Source organism: Anabrus simplex, chromosome 1 (genome assembly GCF_040414725.1).
Source record: "Anabrus simplex isolate iqAnaSimp1 chromosome 1, ASM4041472v1, whole genome shotgun sequence".
NCBI classification, from domain to species: Eukaryota; Metazoa; Arthropoda; class Insecta; order Orthoptera; family Tettigoniidae; genus Anabrus; species Anabrus simplex.
Genome location: NC_090265.1, coordinates 755,974,324 through 755,992,499, shown reverse-complemented (window position 1 = coordinate 755,992,499; position 18,176 = coordinate 755,974,324). Strand labels below are relative to the sequence as shown.

The 18,176-nt window shown below is 38.2% G+C and overlaps 1 protein-coding gene across 1 annotated transcript in view; it reads right to left on the bottom strand.

The window, feature by feature from the left end:
* The window catches only part of LOC136857496 (HCLS1-associated protein X-1), a 330,999-nt gene that overhangs the window by 221,535 nt on the left and 91,288 nt on the right, over positions 1–18,176 (bottom strand). The window contains exon 2 of the mRNA XM_067136194.2: positions 5,940–6,026. Within this exon, the coding sequence (XP_066992295.1) occupies positions 5,940–6,026 (87 nt within the window). The remainder of the gene's footprint in view (positions 1–5,939; positions 6,027–18,176) is intronic.

The following is an 18,176-nucleotide window of genomic DNA, read 5'->3' as shown; positions in this document are numbered from 1 at the left end:
GGGATACATTTATATTAGTGTAGGTGCTCACTAATGGAGGATTTTTGGATATTCCGTCACTAAGGGGGTGAAAAGGGGGGATGAATTGTTTAAATGAATACATCTCTATTTCAAAAACTGAAAAGTTTACAGACGTGAAAATTCAAATTTGAAAAATCCTTTAAAAATAAGGAAACATGTTTTTTTTCTTCAAAAAATCCCAATAAAAGGCGTGAAGAAAGGTGAAAACGTTGAATACCTTTTATTAAATTACTTATATCTCAAAAACTGAAGATGTTACAGACATGAAAAATTGATATTTGGAATCTCCTTTAAAAATAAAGAAACACACATTTTCGTATGTATAACTGTTCTTCCATTCCTCAGCCCACTGCCCCCATTTAACTCCCCGCTCCACTCCTTATTAGTTTTATTTAAAGTATAATTAAGGTACAACTTAAAGATGGTTTTTAACGAAAAATTTTTAAATTGTAAAAAACCTTGTCATGTAAGCAATGAAACAAGTAGCCGAGGATGTTCCTAAGGAACGAAACATGTACTACTAGATGTAGTAAGTCTTATTTATTCTAGAATTCTTTTGCTCAGTGAGGCCACATACCTGATATACCAATATAATGCACCTTTCCCCTTATCCAGCTCCTGCCACTTCTTTACCTTGCTCCTCCTTCTACTATTTTGTCCCAGTCTTGGCTTATTCTTCTTCCTCTTTAAGAATTGGTTTACCTTATTCAACATTTCCCACTCTCTCTCTCTTTCCCTCGAACTTCATCTCCATCATCTGTTTGGTATTCTTATCTCCTCCATCCTCTTTACATGTGCAAACAATCTTAGTTTATTCCTCTCAATTCTATCATTTCAGTTTTCTATTACATTTTCCTAACATCTTTGTTTCATTTCTTTCATATTTCTTCACTATTTCATTTCTTAGGCTTGAATTCTGCTTTCCTCCCTACTTGTCTCTTTACCTTACTAATTTTGAAGTGTGACTGAACGAATTAGTGCTGTGTATTTTGTGTACAGTAACATGTTCTTCCAGGTGAGCTGCGATCAACAGTGATTTTAAGTCTCAACTGTACATTTTTTTTTTTTTACCAGCTGCTTAACGTCGCACCGACACAGACAGATCTTATAACAACGATGGGTTAGGAAAGGCCTGGGAATGTTGAGAAGTGGCCGTGGTGTGAAAATAGGAAACCAAGGAAAACCATCTTCAGGGCTGCCGACAGTGGGGTTCAAACCCACTATCTTCCAAACGCAAGCTTACAGCTGCTTGCCTCAACCACACGGCCAACTCACTCTGTGGCAACAGTAGAAAACTCTCAGGGGTTCCATCAGCTCTCTCCTCAGAATGGGTCCTGTTACTGCATGGCTGAGTTGAAAGGAGTGGTAAAGAATGTAAGGGATAATAGGTACAAAGAACAAGATGAGTTTACCAGAGTACAGCACTGAATACACACACTCACCAAACAAATGTAAACTAATAACACAATAGCAGAAACTGACAGTCCCTCCTACATAGATACGGCATTTAACTGCACAATTGTGCATATATAAGTCTTTGTGTTGTCTTTTAAAACACATATTCTCTCATCCTGACGTCCACGACACTTGTGACAGACTCTACCCTTCACCACACTACTGTATCTTGATTGTGGTAGTGCCCATGTGACAGCTCAACTGTCTTTCAGGACAACGTGAAACAGTAAACAATTGCCTCATCCTCTACTGTGCTCAGCTGTTTCTTCAGGTCGCTCGAATACCTTTAAGCACTTGCAGAGTCCAAGCAGGCTTAAAGTCCTTCATCACGTTCAAACTCATTTATTTTCTTATGGACCTTTTGCCACGATGGGAGTGTAAAAATGAACCTAACCAATTTATGTACCACAATTTCACACAGGCCAACACTTTCTGCAACTTATTATATGAACCAAGTGGGATGTTTACAGAGCAATCTTACTCATGTGGCACTTGCCATCAGGCTATGAAATATTATAAGAGGAATGTGAGAAAAGAAACATGCATGTAGACGTACTTCTGAGTGACAGGTGGGGCATGGCCAAGTAGGTAGTGTGGGAGGTCTCTCGCTTCCTATTTCGCTATCTCTTAACGAGCTTGTTGACATGTTGTGATCAGCCACTGTGTACAGTGCTTAGCAGGATGTGGCTTTAATCCAGTTCATTTATTTCTTTATTTCTTTATGTTAATACAATGAGCCACGAAAACTTACGTTCATTACTTAAGGGAACTTGTTCATTCCAGAGGAGGTTTCGAACTTGATGGTAAAACTGAGCTGATTTTTGAATGCGGTTGTTAATCTTATGCTGTATTCTGTTATCACTTGAAATGATGCACCCAAGATATTTATATTGGTCTACTGTTTCCAGCTGTGTACCTTTCAGCATTATTTTTCCTTTCTTCTTCTGCCTGTTGACAGACATAGTAACAGTTTTCGATTTATTTATTGTTAATTCATGTGCTTTCAAATGTTCATTCCAGGTGTTCAGCCTCTCTTGGACTTCCTTCTCTGTATTTCCCCAAATTACTACATCATCTGCAAATGCAAATGCATGATGTCCATATTGTTCTTCTGCTTAATTTCTTTCATTACTTCATCCATGACAGTGATAAAAAGTAATGGTGAAAGGGTACTGCCTTGTTGCACTCCTTTAGTGGTTTGGAACCAATCAGAATTACCGTTTCCTATCTGTACGCAACTGTAGCAGTCTTCGTAAAGCATTTTAACTTTCTGGATAAGCCCTTTGGGAACATTTTTCTTTCTTAAACATTCCCATATAGTCTTCCTTGGAACACTATCAAATGCTTTTTCGAGATCCAAAAACACTAGTGTTAAGTCTTTGCCCTCCTCACAATGCTTTTCTAACAGTATTCCAAGTGCAAATATGAGATCGGTACTTGATCGGTGTTCTCTGAATCCATATTGTTCTTCCTGTAGTTGTGGTTCTATTATTTTCCTTAGCCCTTTTTTTTTTTTCAAGTATTTACTCAAATATTTTCAAACCATGACACAATAAAGTGATCCCTCTATAACTGTTAAATTTCTTCTGGCTTCCTTTTTTTGAAGAGAGGTATTATTATTATTCCCTTTTTTCCAATCATCTGGGACTTTCCTATCCTTCCATATTGCATTAATTACTCTATGAAGCCACTGTATTCCTATTGCACCAGTTGCTTTGATCATATCTGCACCGACTTCATCCTGCTGATCTTTCTTTGGGCATAGTATTAAGGGCCGTCTCTACTTCCTTCCATGTTGGCGGGCTCTCTTGGTCAGGCTCATCATTGCAGCTTAAACTGACCTGCATGGTTACATCATTGGAGTCTTTCCCAGTGCTGTTGTATAAATTATCAAAATAGGATTTCATGATCTTCCTTATTTCTGTCTCTTTCCTAACTATGTTACCATCTGCTTCCTCTATTGCTGATATGTATTCATTGTCTCTTCTTATATTTTGTATTGTTCGGTAAAGTAGTTTAGAATTAGCTTTGCTGTCTTGCTGTAGTTTATCTGTAAAATCAGTCCAAGCTTTTCGTTTTTCTTCGGCCACAATTTTCTTTACTCATAGCTTCTGATCTCTGTATTTCTGCTGCAGTTCGTTTACTCTAGATTCATTCCTTCGACTTCCTTTTTGCATTTCTTTGTCTCTGGTTTTTCTGGTTTCATTTTTCACTTTCACAGCAATCTTCACCCGATCGTTCCACCAAGGAGTTTCTTTTGCCTTCATTTTGCTATTAGTTTTACCACAAACTTCTACTGCAGCTCCAACAATTCTTTCTTTGAATCTAGTCCACTCGATGTTGCCTTCTTGTAATGCATCTGATGGTAATTTATTGGTCACTTTTTTGTGTATTCAACTTGTTTCTCTGCCTTCTTTAGCTCCCATGTCTTGATTTTTGGTTTCCTGTATTTCTGAGGTCTATAAATTTCAATGTGCTTTATTGTTGCGAGGAGATGTCTGTGGTCACTGTCCAGGCTTTCACTTGGTATAACTCTGACATCACATATGGTCTTTCCTGCTTCATTGTCGGATATAAAATAATCTATCAGAGTTTTAGTATTTCCATTCCAACTGTATCTTGTTAGTTTATGACTTAGCTGCTTCTGAAACCAACTGTTGTTTATTCTCAAGCCATTCCTTACACATAGATCTAGAAGACTTTCTCCTTCTAGGTTCCTGTCTCCATAACCATGTGGACCCAGTACATTTTCATATCCAAGCCTGTCTGATCCGACTTGAGCATTTAGATCTCCCATTACTATGATATTTTTCTCTCTTTCTATAGCTTCTTCTAAATCAGTTTGGAATTGTTCTTTTTCCTCTTTGTTACAGCCAGTCTGTGGGGCATACACCTGGACTACTGTCAGCACACTCTTGTTAAGAGAGATGTTCAACTTAATAATTCTTTCATTAACGAATATTACCTCACTGATGACATCAATGTCCTCTCTTAATATAAAACCTACACCATTTTTGGCTTCTGATTTATTTCCATTCCAATGTAGTTTGTATCCTTTTCTTAGTTTTCTTTTTCCTCTTACCTTCCACTTTGTCTCACTCAGGCCAAGAATACAGAGGTTCCTCCTTTCCATCATATCTATCAGCTCCTCGCTTTTGCCAGTCAGGGTCAGGATATTTAATGTTCCAATTCTGTGTTTAGGACTCTTTCTTTTGGGCTTCTTCCCAGATCATCATACTTGAACATCAGCCTTACGGTCATCATACGTTGCAGATGTTTGAGAAGATGCGTCTATCCAGTATTTTTACGTTCCGAGGCTCGTTTTGTAGTTGAAAGCAATCGATATAACCTTTCAGTTGACTTGCTAAGCCTAACAGTGCTGGGGATTTTCTGTCAGGGGTATTCTCCCTTAGCCTTTGGCAGTCCCCTACCTCACTGCAAGGCAGCAGCTGATGAATTTATGTGTCATTTCCTACACAAGGGTCTCATCAAACCTTCTAGGGGAAAACTCCTCCACCCATAGCTGTTGGTCTTCCCCTAGTTTGTCGGGTTTGGTGTCGGCCGCCCAACCCTCGGCCAGACAGTCGCAGGTAGTACCGTCTGTCGCATACGATAGCAGGATCACTCCTGACCAGACACTTAACACGCAAGAAGTATTTATGGGATACACAGTATATTATAGTTAAATAACTGTGTAACATGTTCTTAGCTGGATTATCTTTAAGATTGTGTAACACAGAAAAAGTCTCCCCAGTTGGTGGTCATCTGTGACTGTGAGAGCAGTGTATACTTGTTATGTTATGAAAGTGAAATGCAGTCGGTAGCTCTAAAAACACACGTGTGCAATCTCTAGCCAACAAATGTCTATGGTAATTTGCTTTTTTCTTTCAGCCGTGCTTGTATCGAGATTTACAAATTTTCACACGATTACATTTTTGAGCAAGGAAGTGCGCAGTAACAGATATAGGAGCTGTTACTCCATGAATACTCGTTCAAAATACCTTTTTCTTGCCAGCGAGGCAAAATCTAATTGGGAGATAACAATGCAGTTTTATCTATTCACTCCACAATTTGCTTCCATGAGATTTCACTCTACCAAAGGTTTCTATTCTATGTCAAGCCTCTGTTTAATGAGTTTAGAAAAAAGAAAAGGTTTCCGTGCAAGGAGAAGTAAAACTATACAACCATCCTCATATCAAATGTTGGGAATTCAAATCTCAAGAAATTGTAGATATTTTCAGTGCACAAAAATGATCTAAAAATTAACAGAAGTATACCCTACATCAAATGACTCTTCATCTCTCAATTTAAGAATGAATCAATAGGCCTACAATCTTTCAATCTGTTCTCTTCCTGCCAATTTTTAACAAATTTTAACAGAATATTATTAACGTTGATGTTAAAAATATTTCAAATGTTTGCTTTCCATCTGCATTTATATATCTACTGAAAGATACATATACCTGAAATCGTCATCGTCATCATCTTCATCCGTACTCCAAATAGGGTTGCGGAATTCATTTGGTCTTTCACCACGGATGTCACCCTCCCTGTAATGGCAATCAGTGAGAGTTAATCAAGTTATTTACCAGACCTTAACACGTTTTCAACCAACATAAATTAAGGGTAGTCATTATCATCATTCTCCAACTCTGGTTTCCTGGATGTGGTAATTAAGGATAGTAAAATACATGAAAAAACTTTTTTAAATCCTTTCAGGGCTTTACAATATATTTCCAAATAATGTAAGTTGCTTTTTATAAATACCAATATAGTTGGTCCATTATTGGACATTATAAATTTTCCAGCTAACACATTCCTGCCAGCGTTTTGGCCCAGTGTGCTAAGTTGGGCTCATCATTTGGTAAATAGCACACCTACCAAGAAGCATGGCTAGTCCAGAAAGTGGAGGCCACTGCGTAGGCTACTTGTAGCCACCGGCAGTGCCAATGCACTATGAAAGACTTTGTCTCATATTTCAGAAATTGATGCCTGCCTGGCCAACAAATGATGTACATGTTGATTCCCATAGGGAACCTGAAATATTTGTTCTGAATGTATGCACTAGCCATGTGTCTTGGTAGGTGTGCTATTTACAAACTGACGAGCCCAACTTAGCACACTGGGCCGAAACGCTGGCAACCAGGAATGAGTCAGTTGGAAAATTTATAATGTTCAATAACGGACCAACTATACTGGTATCATAAATTTACTCATTCGGAACAAATATTTCATGTTCCCTATGGAAATCAACATCTATATCATGCTTCTTACAAAGGAGAATAAGTTGGCCGTGAGGCTAGGGGTTTTCACCTTTTCAATACAATATATCAAGTAAATGATATTACATAAGTCTTGGGACTAGTTTCAGCCACTTAGTGGCCATCTTCAGCCAAATAAAATTAAACATATTATGTGATAACTTAAACATATGTACAGTATAACAGACAATGTTGCAGGAATAATTATAACATTAAATTACATTATAACAACAAAATTTATGGTTATAATCTTCTTGTCATGGTATGATGTTTTAAAGTTCACTTACGACCTCAGGCAAAGAAGTAAATCTGGAAATGACAGCCAGAATTAGGAATGAATAAACATAGAGAAAATAAATTTAAAAGGAGAAAAATTATTTATGAGACTCAACTCCGATGTCTGATGGAGAACAAGCACCGACTTGCTGGAGGAAGCAGGCAGGCCATGTAACAAAGGAGTGGGTAGGGAACAGGCACTGACTTGTAGGAAGTAGGCAATGTAAACAAAGGAGTAGGTAGGGAGGGGAGGGGGGTAGGGAGGGGAGGGGAAGGGAAGGAAGGGAGGGGTGTCTAAGGTGGGGCTGAAGGATGTGGAAAGAAAGACTGCTGCTGAGAGGGGAATTTAAAGAGATTATAAAAGAAATAATTATTTTTGTCTCAGACATGATTACTAAAGATAGGAATTAAAAGGTTAAAAAAAAATTGTTTAATTTCTCTGAAATGTCATTTAGATTGAAGTTAGGATTGGTAAACTGTTCCAGATAGATAAAACAATTTTCCGTAATATTGAGCAGGGGGCCTTTTTGTATAACTTTGAGAATTTTCATGTCTTGGTTGATATTAGTGAACTTATGGTTAGTATCACCCATGTGCTGCTTCATGGCCGAAAATCTGTTATATTTCCGGGTGTTAACATGCTCTAAGTATCTTGTATGAAAGCTCCTACTTGTTTGATCGAAATAAGATACGTTACAATTATTACAATTGAGTCTATAAACACCTGACTTGGTGAACTTATTGTTATGATTAATAGAATTGGTATTGTGTAAAATATCTGTGTTTCTGTTATGAGTTTTGAAGGCTATTTTGATGTCTTGTGTTTTTAATATGTTTGTGATTTGATAGACATGTTTATTAATAAATGTAAAAGTAGATAAAAAATTGTGAGTTTTTCCTTTTGTTAACCCTTAACTGGTACGGCTGGGTCCTGAGGACCCCGCGCAACTTTTGAGTTTACGTTACTCTTCCGCCTGTAACGGTAGTTCATTGTTGTTCCATGTAAATTCATTTTAGTTGATGAGAAGCAGCTGTAAGATGTGGATGTGGTCAATTTCTTGTGCACACCCAGCCATTAATGCAATATTTTTCAGGTATTCTCAAGTTCATGTTTGAGATTTTTCTTCTTTTTTTCACACACTTTCGCTTACAGAATGACTTCTGTTTACAGATGTACAGGCACCCAGACGATCGTGATTTTCAGCAGTTCATTATCAATGCCTTAAATGAGCCAGATACCAGTGCGGATGAAGAGGAGTTTTTAATAAGTGATCACAACATGGATACATCCGTTGAAGAATCCGAAGACGACGTCCAGGAGATTGAGGAGGAAGAAGAGGTATGCGACTCGCGCTACTTCAGAGGGAAGAACAGATTCAAATGGAGTTCGCAGGAACCTTCAAGAAGAGGTAGGTCCTTAGCTCATAATATTGTTTTACAATTGCCTGGGTTAAAAGGAGCAGTGAAGGCTTTGGGGAACAAGGCAGAAGTACATGAAATTTCGATGCAACTAATAACAGATGACATTCTCAGCAACATTGTTCTTAGAACTACTGAAAAAATAAAAGTGGTGCGTGCCAAGTACAAAGATCAAACTACGTCTTACGTAAAGGATACAGACACTGTTGAGATCAAAGCTCTGCTTGGACTTTTATATTACACAGCCATTTTCAAATCTAATAATGAAGACACAGCTTCAATATTTGCTACTGACGGCACAGATAGAGAAATATTTTAACTAGTGATGTCATTGAAGCGCTTTCTTTCTCTCCTGGCCTGTTTGCATTTCGATGATGCTGAAACAAGATTCGAGAGGAAATCTGATGATCCAGCTGCAACTATTTCACAACTTTTCAAAGACGTTATTAATAACTTTCAAAGCAAATACAGTTTAAGCTCTTCCGGGTGTGTCAATGAAATGCTCATTCTGTTCAGAGGCCGCTGTAAGTTTTGTATGTACATGCCGATAAAACCGGCCAGGTATGGCCTGAAGATGATGATGCTTTGTGATGCATAGACATCTTATTGTTATAATGCATATCTGTATACTGGAAAGGACTCAGATGGCTGTGGCCTGGACCCAGAAAGCAAGAAGTACCAAAAACCAACTCAGTCTGTTATCAGACTCACAAGCTGCATAGCCAGAAGCAACTGTAATATCACAGCGGATGACTGGTTTTCTTCAATAGAGCTGGTCAACGTTCCGAAAACGAATAAGCTGACATATGTAGGAATAAAAGGAATAAACCAGATACCAATCCAGTTCCAGGCTAATTGTGGAAGAACTGTAGGCTCATCTGTATATGGATATACAAATGATATTACCCTTCTATCCTACGTCCCAAAGAAAGGGAAAGCTGTGATTATTAGGGAGTGGATTTTTATGTAATTTTTTTTTTTTTGCGCAAGTTTTAACGCAAGTTACAAAGTCCTATTGTGCATCCCCAAGTGTAAAAACTTAATCTTATTTCACATAAAAACACATATTTTCACATTTTTTAAATGTAAATACATATTTTTAGAAAATCTATAATAAGCACATAAATTGGCAATATTTGTTAATCAATAAAATTTAAAATGCTTCTGTGTTATAAAATAATGCTCATATTTTCACTTTACAATTACGGTACTGTTTTTAACAGTGTATTTACATCATGTATCTGAATGTTTTGGCTATTTATAGACTTCCCTCCGTAAGTTCTAAAACTTGTTGGTCACTGGTTACGTCGTTACATTTAGACAGCGGTTTGATTTGCTGCACAAGATGTTTCCTTGCATGATGTCATTCAAACTCGCTTTTATGAGTCAGCCCGCTTGGGTTTTGTTTACAGAATATCAGCGAAAGGCAATCACGGAGAGATAAGGTGACGGGTAATATCGTTACGACATGGGAGACTGGGAAGAATATTGCCCCACCATTAGGTAGTGGGATTTCATCACTTCTAAGAGTAAGGTTATCTGTTCGGGTCCATATATTATTTCCTTCAGTGTCCGCTGCTATTCTTTTTATTGAAACAATGATTCACCGTAAATTTTGTGTGTCGTAACCTGCAAAATAATGCCAAAAGAGAAGTCGAGTACAAGGTCGCGTCTTCAACAATATGTAGTGGAAATTAAAAACATTTTCACTACTGATGGAAAAGTATTATTTTGCCAACCGTGTGGTAAAACAGTAAGTGCAGATCAACGTTCTCAAGTTTAAAGAATAATGTAAACTGAATGTTGGAGTTACGTTGATAGATGGCATTTTGAAAGAAAAACCAAAATATTTATGGATATTGACATCTTTTCAGATTAAAAATGAAACCTCAAAGAACTTCAATATTGCCTTTACGGGCTAATAAGAAAAGGGAGAAAATGAAAATTAGTATTCGGCAATTTGGCAGACTAATAGAACTACTACAACAAGGTAGTTCCATACTATACCTTAAGCCTATGTACCTAATGGCTCTAGACTTCAACGGAGTTATATTGTCTAGGTTACCTTAGGTACAATTCAGTTCCTGGCTGACATGTATCACACCCTTTCCTTCCACAAAATCAAAAATCAAAATCAAAATCTCTTTATTTGCAAATGAGGTGTTTACCTCGGTGGCAAATGGTACACTAAAATACATTATTGTCAAGCACTAAATATTAAATTAACAAGAGAAGAAAATTTTCCTATAATACAATATTATACAATTTACGCTAACAATGTTTTCTATTAAACACACACAGCTCATCCTTAATAAATTTATATTGTTTACAAAATTCTACTTATAATATCTCCTGTACTACTTACAAATATAGTCAACTGATATACAGTATGTGGGATTACTTCAAATGATACTATACAACTGGTATAAGATTAATATTTACATTGCATTTATTTATTTACTTTTTGTTTTTGTTTTTTACCCATTCTGGATCCTAAGTAGCATAACAACCTGCTGCGTCTTAACCAGAGCCACTTTTCAGAGTTCCTGAAGGGCCTTCACAGCTACCGTAGTGGTCCCAGGGCCCTCGAAGTCCCCACTGTACTTCACCCCTACAGGCAGTCCCCTACTTTGGCTGTTCAAACTCTTTAGACCAGGGGATGGAATTAATTTATTCACACACTTTTTTTTTTTTTTTTTTTTACAATAACCTGCACTGGTCGAATGCCCTCTAACACTTCATTTATTTTCTCTGTTGCTGTTTATTCTCTTCTTGAATATCTGTACAGATTTTGGAAAAGGATCAAACACTACCCCTGATAAACTGTTCCACTCCTTCACACCCTTCCAAATGAATGAAAATTTACCCCAATCGCTTCTGCTAAAATTCCTTCTAATTTTATATTTGTGGTCAGTTCAGCCGATATAATTATTTTCCAACTGAAGCCTCTCACGGATATCTCCCCATGCTTCTCCTGTATAGGCTCTATATAATCCTATAAGTCTAGTTTTCTCCCTTCTCTTACTTAAAGTTTCCCACCCAAGTTCCTTTAACATTTCGGATACACTACTCTTTCTCCTGAAATCCCCTGTTACAAATCTTGCTGCTTTCTTCTGCACACTATCTATTTCTTTTATTAGGTATTCTTGGTGAGGATCCCAAACACTGTTTGCATATTCCAATAATGGACGAACCATACTCAAGTAACTTTTTTCTTTTAATTCTTTGTTGCATCCTTTAAGTAGCCTCATTATGACATGTAACGATCTGTATGCTTTCCCAACAATGTCATCAATATGACCCTTCCAGTGCAAATTACTTTCAAATCTCACACCTAAGTATTTGCACTTGCCATCTTTTGGGATAACTACCTCATCCAAAGTATATTCAAATTCAGTTTTAAAGCTCCTGTTTGTAAAAGTTGTAACAGTTGATTTGCCTCCATTAACCTTCATATTATTTTCTTCAACCTATTGTTGGATACTTTCAAGGTCCCTTTGTAATTCTGAACAATCCTCAATGTTGTTTATTTCCCTATAAACAATTATGTCATCTGCATACAATCTTATTTTTGATGTTATATTGTTCCATAAATCATTTGCGTATATTAAGAAAAGTAACGGACCGATTATACTACCCTGTGCAATTCCCTTCCAAACTTTCTCTTCCTGAGATACATTATTTCCTACTTTGACTTTCTGTATCCTTGAATTTAGAAATGTTTTTATCCAACGTGTAACCCTTACGTCCAATCCTATTCCCTCCAATTTCTTTAATAATATTCCATGTTCCACTCTATCAAAGGCTTTGGAAAGATCTATGGCTATGCAATCTAACTGACCTCCTGAATCCAACTGATCTGATATGTCCTGCTGAAATCCCACCAGTTGTGCCTCACAGAAAATTTCTTTCTAAATCCATACTAGCTCCTCATGAACCAATTTTTATCATCACATATCCCTCTGATGTACTTCGATATTAAGCTCTCCAGTATTTTACAAACTATACTGGTCAGGCTGATTGGTCTGTAGTTCTCTGGTTTCCTTTTGTCACCCTTTCCTTTATAAATTGGTATGATTATAGATTCCTTCCATTCCTTTGGTATTACACTATTATTTATGACATAGTCAAAGAGAAATTTTCCTACTCCACATTCCCCTATAACGTTAAATAATTTAGCGAATCTCTCTGGGTGCATCCATTCTCTGTTCAATAACTTTACAATTGTATACAACTGATTTTCGTTCTCAATTTCTTTACATCCTCCTCATCTATAAATTTCTCTCGTATTTGGTTTGTCATTGAACAATCTTTTATCAGGTGTGCCCATCCCATTTCTTCAGAACATAGTAAACATTTAGTTTCATCTCTGTTTTGTCTGTATGCTTTATTTTTATGTATCCCCATTAACCACCATATTATACCCCCCATTCCCTTTTTTGTTATAATCTCTACATTTATCCTCATTCTCCCACTTACACTACAAAATTCTTCTAATGACCTCTTACTTCTACATTGTGCATCAATACATTGCTTTTCAATATCATTAATTCTTAGAACTATTTTTTTACATATTCTCATCTCTATACAGTCTCTCTTCTAGTAATATCCCATTCCTATCGTTTCCAAAATGTTCCGTACCTCATCCACCCGGTATCCTTGGTTCTGATGTGTCATTTGGTGTTGAAATGCTATCTGTAACACTTCGCCCCCTTCTCGCAGCTTCATTCTCAGCCAATACTTTATTGTCCTTTTAATAATATCCACTTGCAGACTTATATCTTTGCACATCATTCTCACTCCACAGTTAGCTGTACAACTGGGTAGACCCATAATTATTTTACTAAATCTACTCATAATTGTATCCGGTGAATCAACCCTCCCTTCAACTCCCCAAATTTCCGCTCCGTACAACACTCTAGATTTAACTACTGCATTAAAAACATTTTTATAGACTCTGTAGTCTGTGTTGGGCATCTTCTTATCCAGTATGTTAATGGCTGACAGTGCACTCATACCTTTTAGCTTCGATCTTTTTATTTGCTCTGTCCATTTCCCATTTCCACTTAATATCAAACCCAAGTATTCCACTTTCTTGACAACTTCTAACCTCGTCTCGCCCATCCACCATTTTTCATTCTTTGACAGTTTAAATCCTTGTTTGCACACCATTACCTTGGTTTTCTGTGCATTAATTTTTAAATTCCACTCTTTACAGTAATTTACCACTACATTTATACTACCCTGCATACTATTGGGTGTCAAAGTGAGCAGAAGGATGTCGTCAGCAAAAATGAGACCCGGAATATCCTGGTTCTCAAGACTTGGGTAAACCCCTGCCTCAAAACCTTTTGATTGAAAGATATCATTTATAAACAGTAGGAACAGTACTGGTGACAACTTACAACCCTGTTTCAGCCCTACTTTAGAGAAATTTCACCAAATACTGCTCCCTCCTTAGTTTTAATTGAGCACTTCACTTCTAAATATATGTTTTCAACCGCTCTTATCATCTTCTGAGGCACCCCGATCCTTGGCTACGACCACCCTTCTGCTCACAGAATCAAATGCTTTCTCCAACTCAATAGCAGTAATGTACAATTTTCCACCTTTCTTTTTTATATACTTATCCATTATTGTTTTCACTACAAAAATATTATCTGTTGTCCTCATCCTTCCTCTATAGCCTAACTGAAGTCTCTCCAGGATCGATTCCCCCTCTGTCCACTTCATTAACCTCCTTTATCTCCTTTCTTCTTGTAGATTGGGCAGATGACTCCCTATTGCCAAGATTTTGGTAACTCCCCACCTTCAAATATTCTGTTAAATAGTTTCACCATACTTTCTAGAATATTCTTGTTTTGCGCCACCTGCTTCCAAAATTCGTTAGTGATGCCCGAAATCGCTCCTGATTTGGCCTTCCCTAAGACCTCTCTTATTTCTTCTACCCATATTTCCTTGTCTAATGCAGGCACAATACACTCCAGCCCTACCGATATTCCATTTTCATTTGTTCTCGGTCTCCACCTATCTTCAACCTCTAATAGTTTCTTATAGTGTTCCACCCAGATAGTCTGACTTATTTCAGTCTGCCGTGGAAGCTTCCGCATTCCACAAATCCTCCTAATTGTACTCCATACTTTCCTACTATCATTCTGTTTTGACTTGCTATTTAATTCAACAACTCTCTGGTCCTGCCATTCGGACTTAGTTGTATACAGTAATTCCCTATATTCTCTTCTCAAGTTACAAAATTCCATCCTATGGTTTTCTCCCCCGTGCTTCCTATATGCCTTCAATGCTTTCAGTACTTCATACTTTTTATGCCTGCATTCGTCATTGTACCAACATTTTCCTATTATGTTCCGGCCCTCCTTATCTTCTCCCCTGCCATCTTTATAGTGTTTTCTATTATTTTAACTGCTGTACTTGTTTGGTTAATCTCGATCATTGAGTCTATTCCAGCTTTCACTACCTGGCCTATTTCTCCCTCACAATAGTTCATAAACTCTTTCTTTAGCTCCCCTCTCCATCTGTATTTAGTAACTAACGTTTCTTTGAATTTTATCGTATTACTTGTTAATGCCCTACCCTCTTTATCTTTTACTCTGACAATAATTGGTAGATGATGTGACTCACCCCATTCCTTAACCTTCATGCATTTAATACAGGCAACGCATTCCTAGAGCATAGCGCCAAGTCTATGCTACTAACCCCCTGATTCCGTTATGTATGTCAGGTTCTCTAATTCACCGCCATGCCACCATCCATTCAAAATACAGTGGAACCTCGGATTGCGAGTAACTTGGTCTACGAGTGTTTTGCAAGACGATCAAATATTTTAAATAAATCGTGACTTGATAAGCGAGTGAGGTTTCGCAATACGAGCGTCACGTGTATGTACGTTTCCTACTCCCCTGTGCCTTTGTTTTCCCCTCCCCCTGCCACTCTCTTTCCTGGGAAAGTGTGTGTAATCATTTCCCGCGCTGGACTTCAGTTGGCGTGCCTTGCTCGCATAGTCAACACCGTACGAGTGTACATGTTTTGTTTCTGTCATCTGTGATATAACTGTTCTCCAACGATGGGCCCTGTGAACGAAAAGAAGGCTAAAAAGGAATTCGGTCGGAAGAAGATGATTACAGTGGATGAATCTGTTCAATGAAAATGCAATGTCACATTTTCGTGATATCCTCAAAATGAGGCAAAAGCAACAGTCATTGGACAGGTTTCTCAAAGTTGCACGAAAGAAAACACTTCCAATGAGCCAACCGATAGCAGTGATTCTGTTAGTGAAATTTTTAGGTGGAATCCAGGTTTCCACACATGCGAGGATATGCAAGCTACGTTACAACTCTTTAAAAGATTCATTCTGTAACTTACTTCTAAGGCCTACAATATTGATGCACCCTACTATTATCTCTAGTTATTTCTTTCTCCCCTGCTCCTCACTCTGGCTGTTCTTAGACCTCATAATCCTAGGAACACCCAGTTCATCAGAGTTCTCATCTAGAGTATTAACACATTCCCTATCGAGGCCACCCTAATTTAAATTACCTTTTTTGTGCCAGAAGACCTTGAGACTCACACGTCTGCGTTTCGGTGTTGCTTCTCTTATGGAGTCAGCACTCAGCTGTCGCTGAAGGTCACCAGGACTGCCCTCACTATTAGTTGTCTCTGCATCTGCTTCGTCCTCTCTCTGACCTTGTCGCTTCACTACCTGGTCGTCACTCGCTGCTCCGCCTTCTGCTGATCTCAGCTGCCTCATGCGTTCACCTTCCTCCTCGGCCAATGTACTCGCTGTGTTGTACATATTCTTTAACTGCTCTACCCCCCAAGTTCTGGTCCACTTCCCGTCACCCACCACTAATTTGTTGCGCCTTATGTAGGCCATTATTCCTGCACGCCTAGCTTTTCCTAGGTGGAACTGTAGCATTTTCTGGTTCCTGAGGCTTCTTTCTCCAGCTCCTGTTTGATCCATAATTTTTCACCTTTCAATCGGCTTGTATTATACAAAATCTTCTTCACTAGTAGGGTTAATACGACCCTCACTCTCACTGGTCTCTTGCCTTTTGCTTTCCCCATTCTCTGTATCTCATCTATATCAGCCTCCCTGCAGCTAATCTTCAGCCTCTCGTTAATTAGCTCCAACACTTTGGATACCAGATCATCTTTAGTGTCCTCGGGTAGCCCATATATAAAAATATTTTTCTTACGGGTTTCCTGCTGTCGCTTTTTCTCCTGCCATCTCAATTCTTTTACCTCTTCCTCCATTCTTCTCCCCTTATCCCTCAAACTTGATATTTCTTTATTATTTTGGATCACCATTTCTGTCACCTTGCCTATCTCCTCTTTCACTATTTTTCGTAGTTCACTTGACTGTTCTTGTAGTAACTGTATCATTTGTTCAGCTTGAGCTTGAGCCTTACCGATTTCCCTTATCTTCTCCATCTCTTCCCATCCAACCGCATTATCACGATCAGGTCCGGGGTTCATCTCGACCCCTCCAATGACCAACAACACTGCCATCACTGATGCAGCCATCAAAATGTAAATCAAACTCACCTGCTGTCAGGCTCTCCAACCCATGTTGCACCTCGTGGGCCTGCCTCTACCGTGCCAACGACCTATCGTCGCCCGGTACAATTCTATTGAAATTCCCACATCAGCAATCACTCACTCAACAACCTTCCTCTTCGCTTGCACGATTACAACTGAACATTCTAAAGTAACCCAGCATTTGTCTGGAAATAAGCATACTGCGGCTGCTTCGCGTGTGCGTTCACGACAATTAGTAATAGCTGAACCAGCTACTTCAAATGCAGGCCCATCTAAATATTCCCAGTATTATTTAGATGTGTGCAGAGCATTTGTTTGCACTGACATTCCTCTTGGAAAAATAAATAATCCGGGACTGAGAAATTTCCTAAGTACATTAATTTTGAGCCTCCAGATGAATTCACATTAAGGAAACACTATCTCCCAAAATGTTTAGAAGAAACTTTACAGAGAAGTCGGGCAGTATGTGATAGTGAAAAACTGTGGGTGAGCACTGACGAAACCACTAATTCAAGTGGCAGAAAAGTAGGAAATGTTGCAGTTGGTGTGTTGAAGAATGACAAAACTGCTTGTGAACATTCTTATTTGCTAGCGTGTAAAGAAATGCTTGCTGCAAACCATGTCACTGTAGCTAGGTTATTCAATGAAGCCATGCACTTACTTTGGCCAAAAGGTATAAAATAAGACCATGTATTGCTTTTCCATACTGATAGTGCAGCTTACATGAAAAAAGCAGCTGAAGGCCTTTCTGTGAGTTTTCCAAAAATGATACATGTAACTTGTGTTGTTCATGCTCTATACAGGTTATGTGAAACTGTGAGGGCTCAGTATCCTCGGTGGATAAATTAGTGTCTAATGGCAAAAAAGTCTTTGTAAAAGCATCCTCAAGCATCGATCTGTTTAAAGAGAAAAACCTGGATCTTGTGCTTCCTCCTCTGCCTATTGTTACGCGGTGGGTACCTGGCTTAGCACTGTGGTATACTACGCAGACAATTTCAAAAGTTTTGCATCCGTTGTGAATGCACTTGATAAAAACGACGCGTTGTCAATTGAGATTCTTCACGAGATAGGTACTGAAAGACAGCTCTTTGAAAAATGATTTGGCGTTTTTATCTGCCAATCTAAGCTTCTTGTGTAAAACTATAGACATACTTGAAAAGTCCACTAACCTGTTGTCCGAAACAGTGA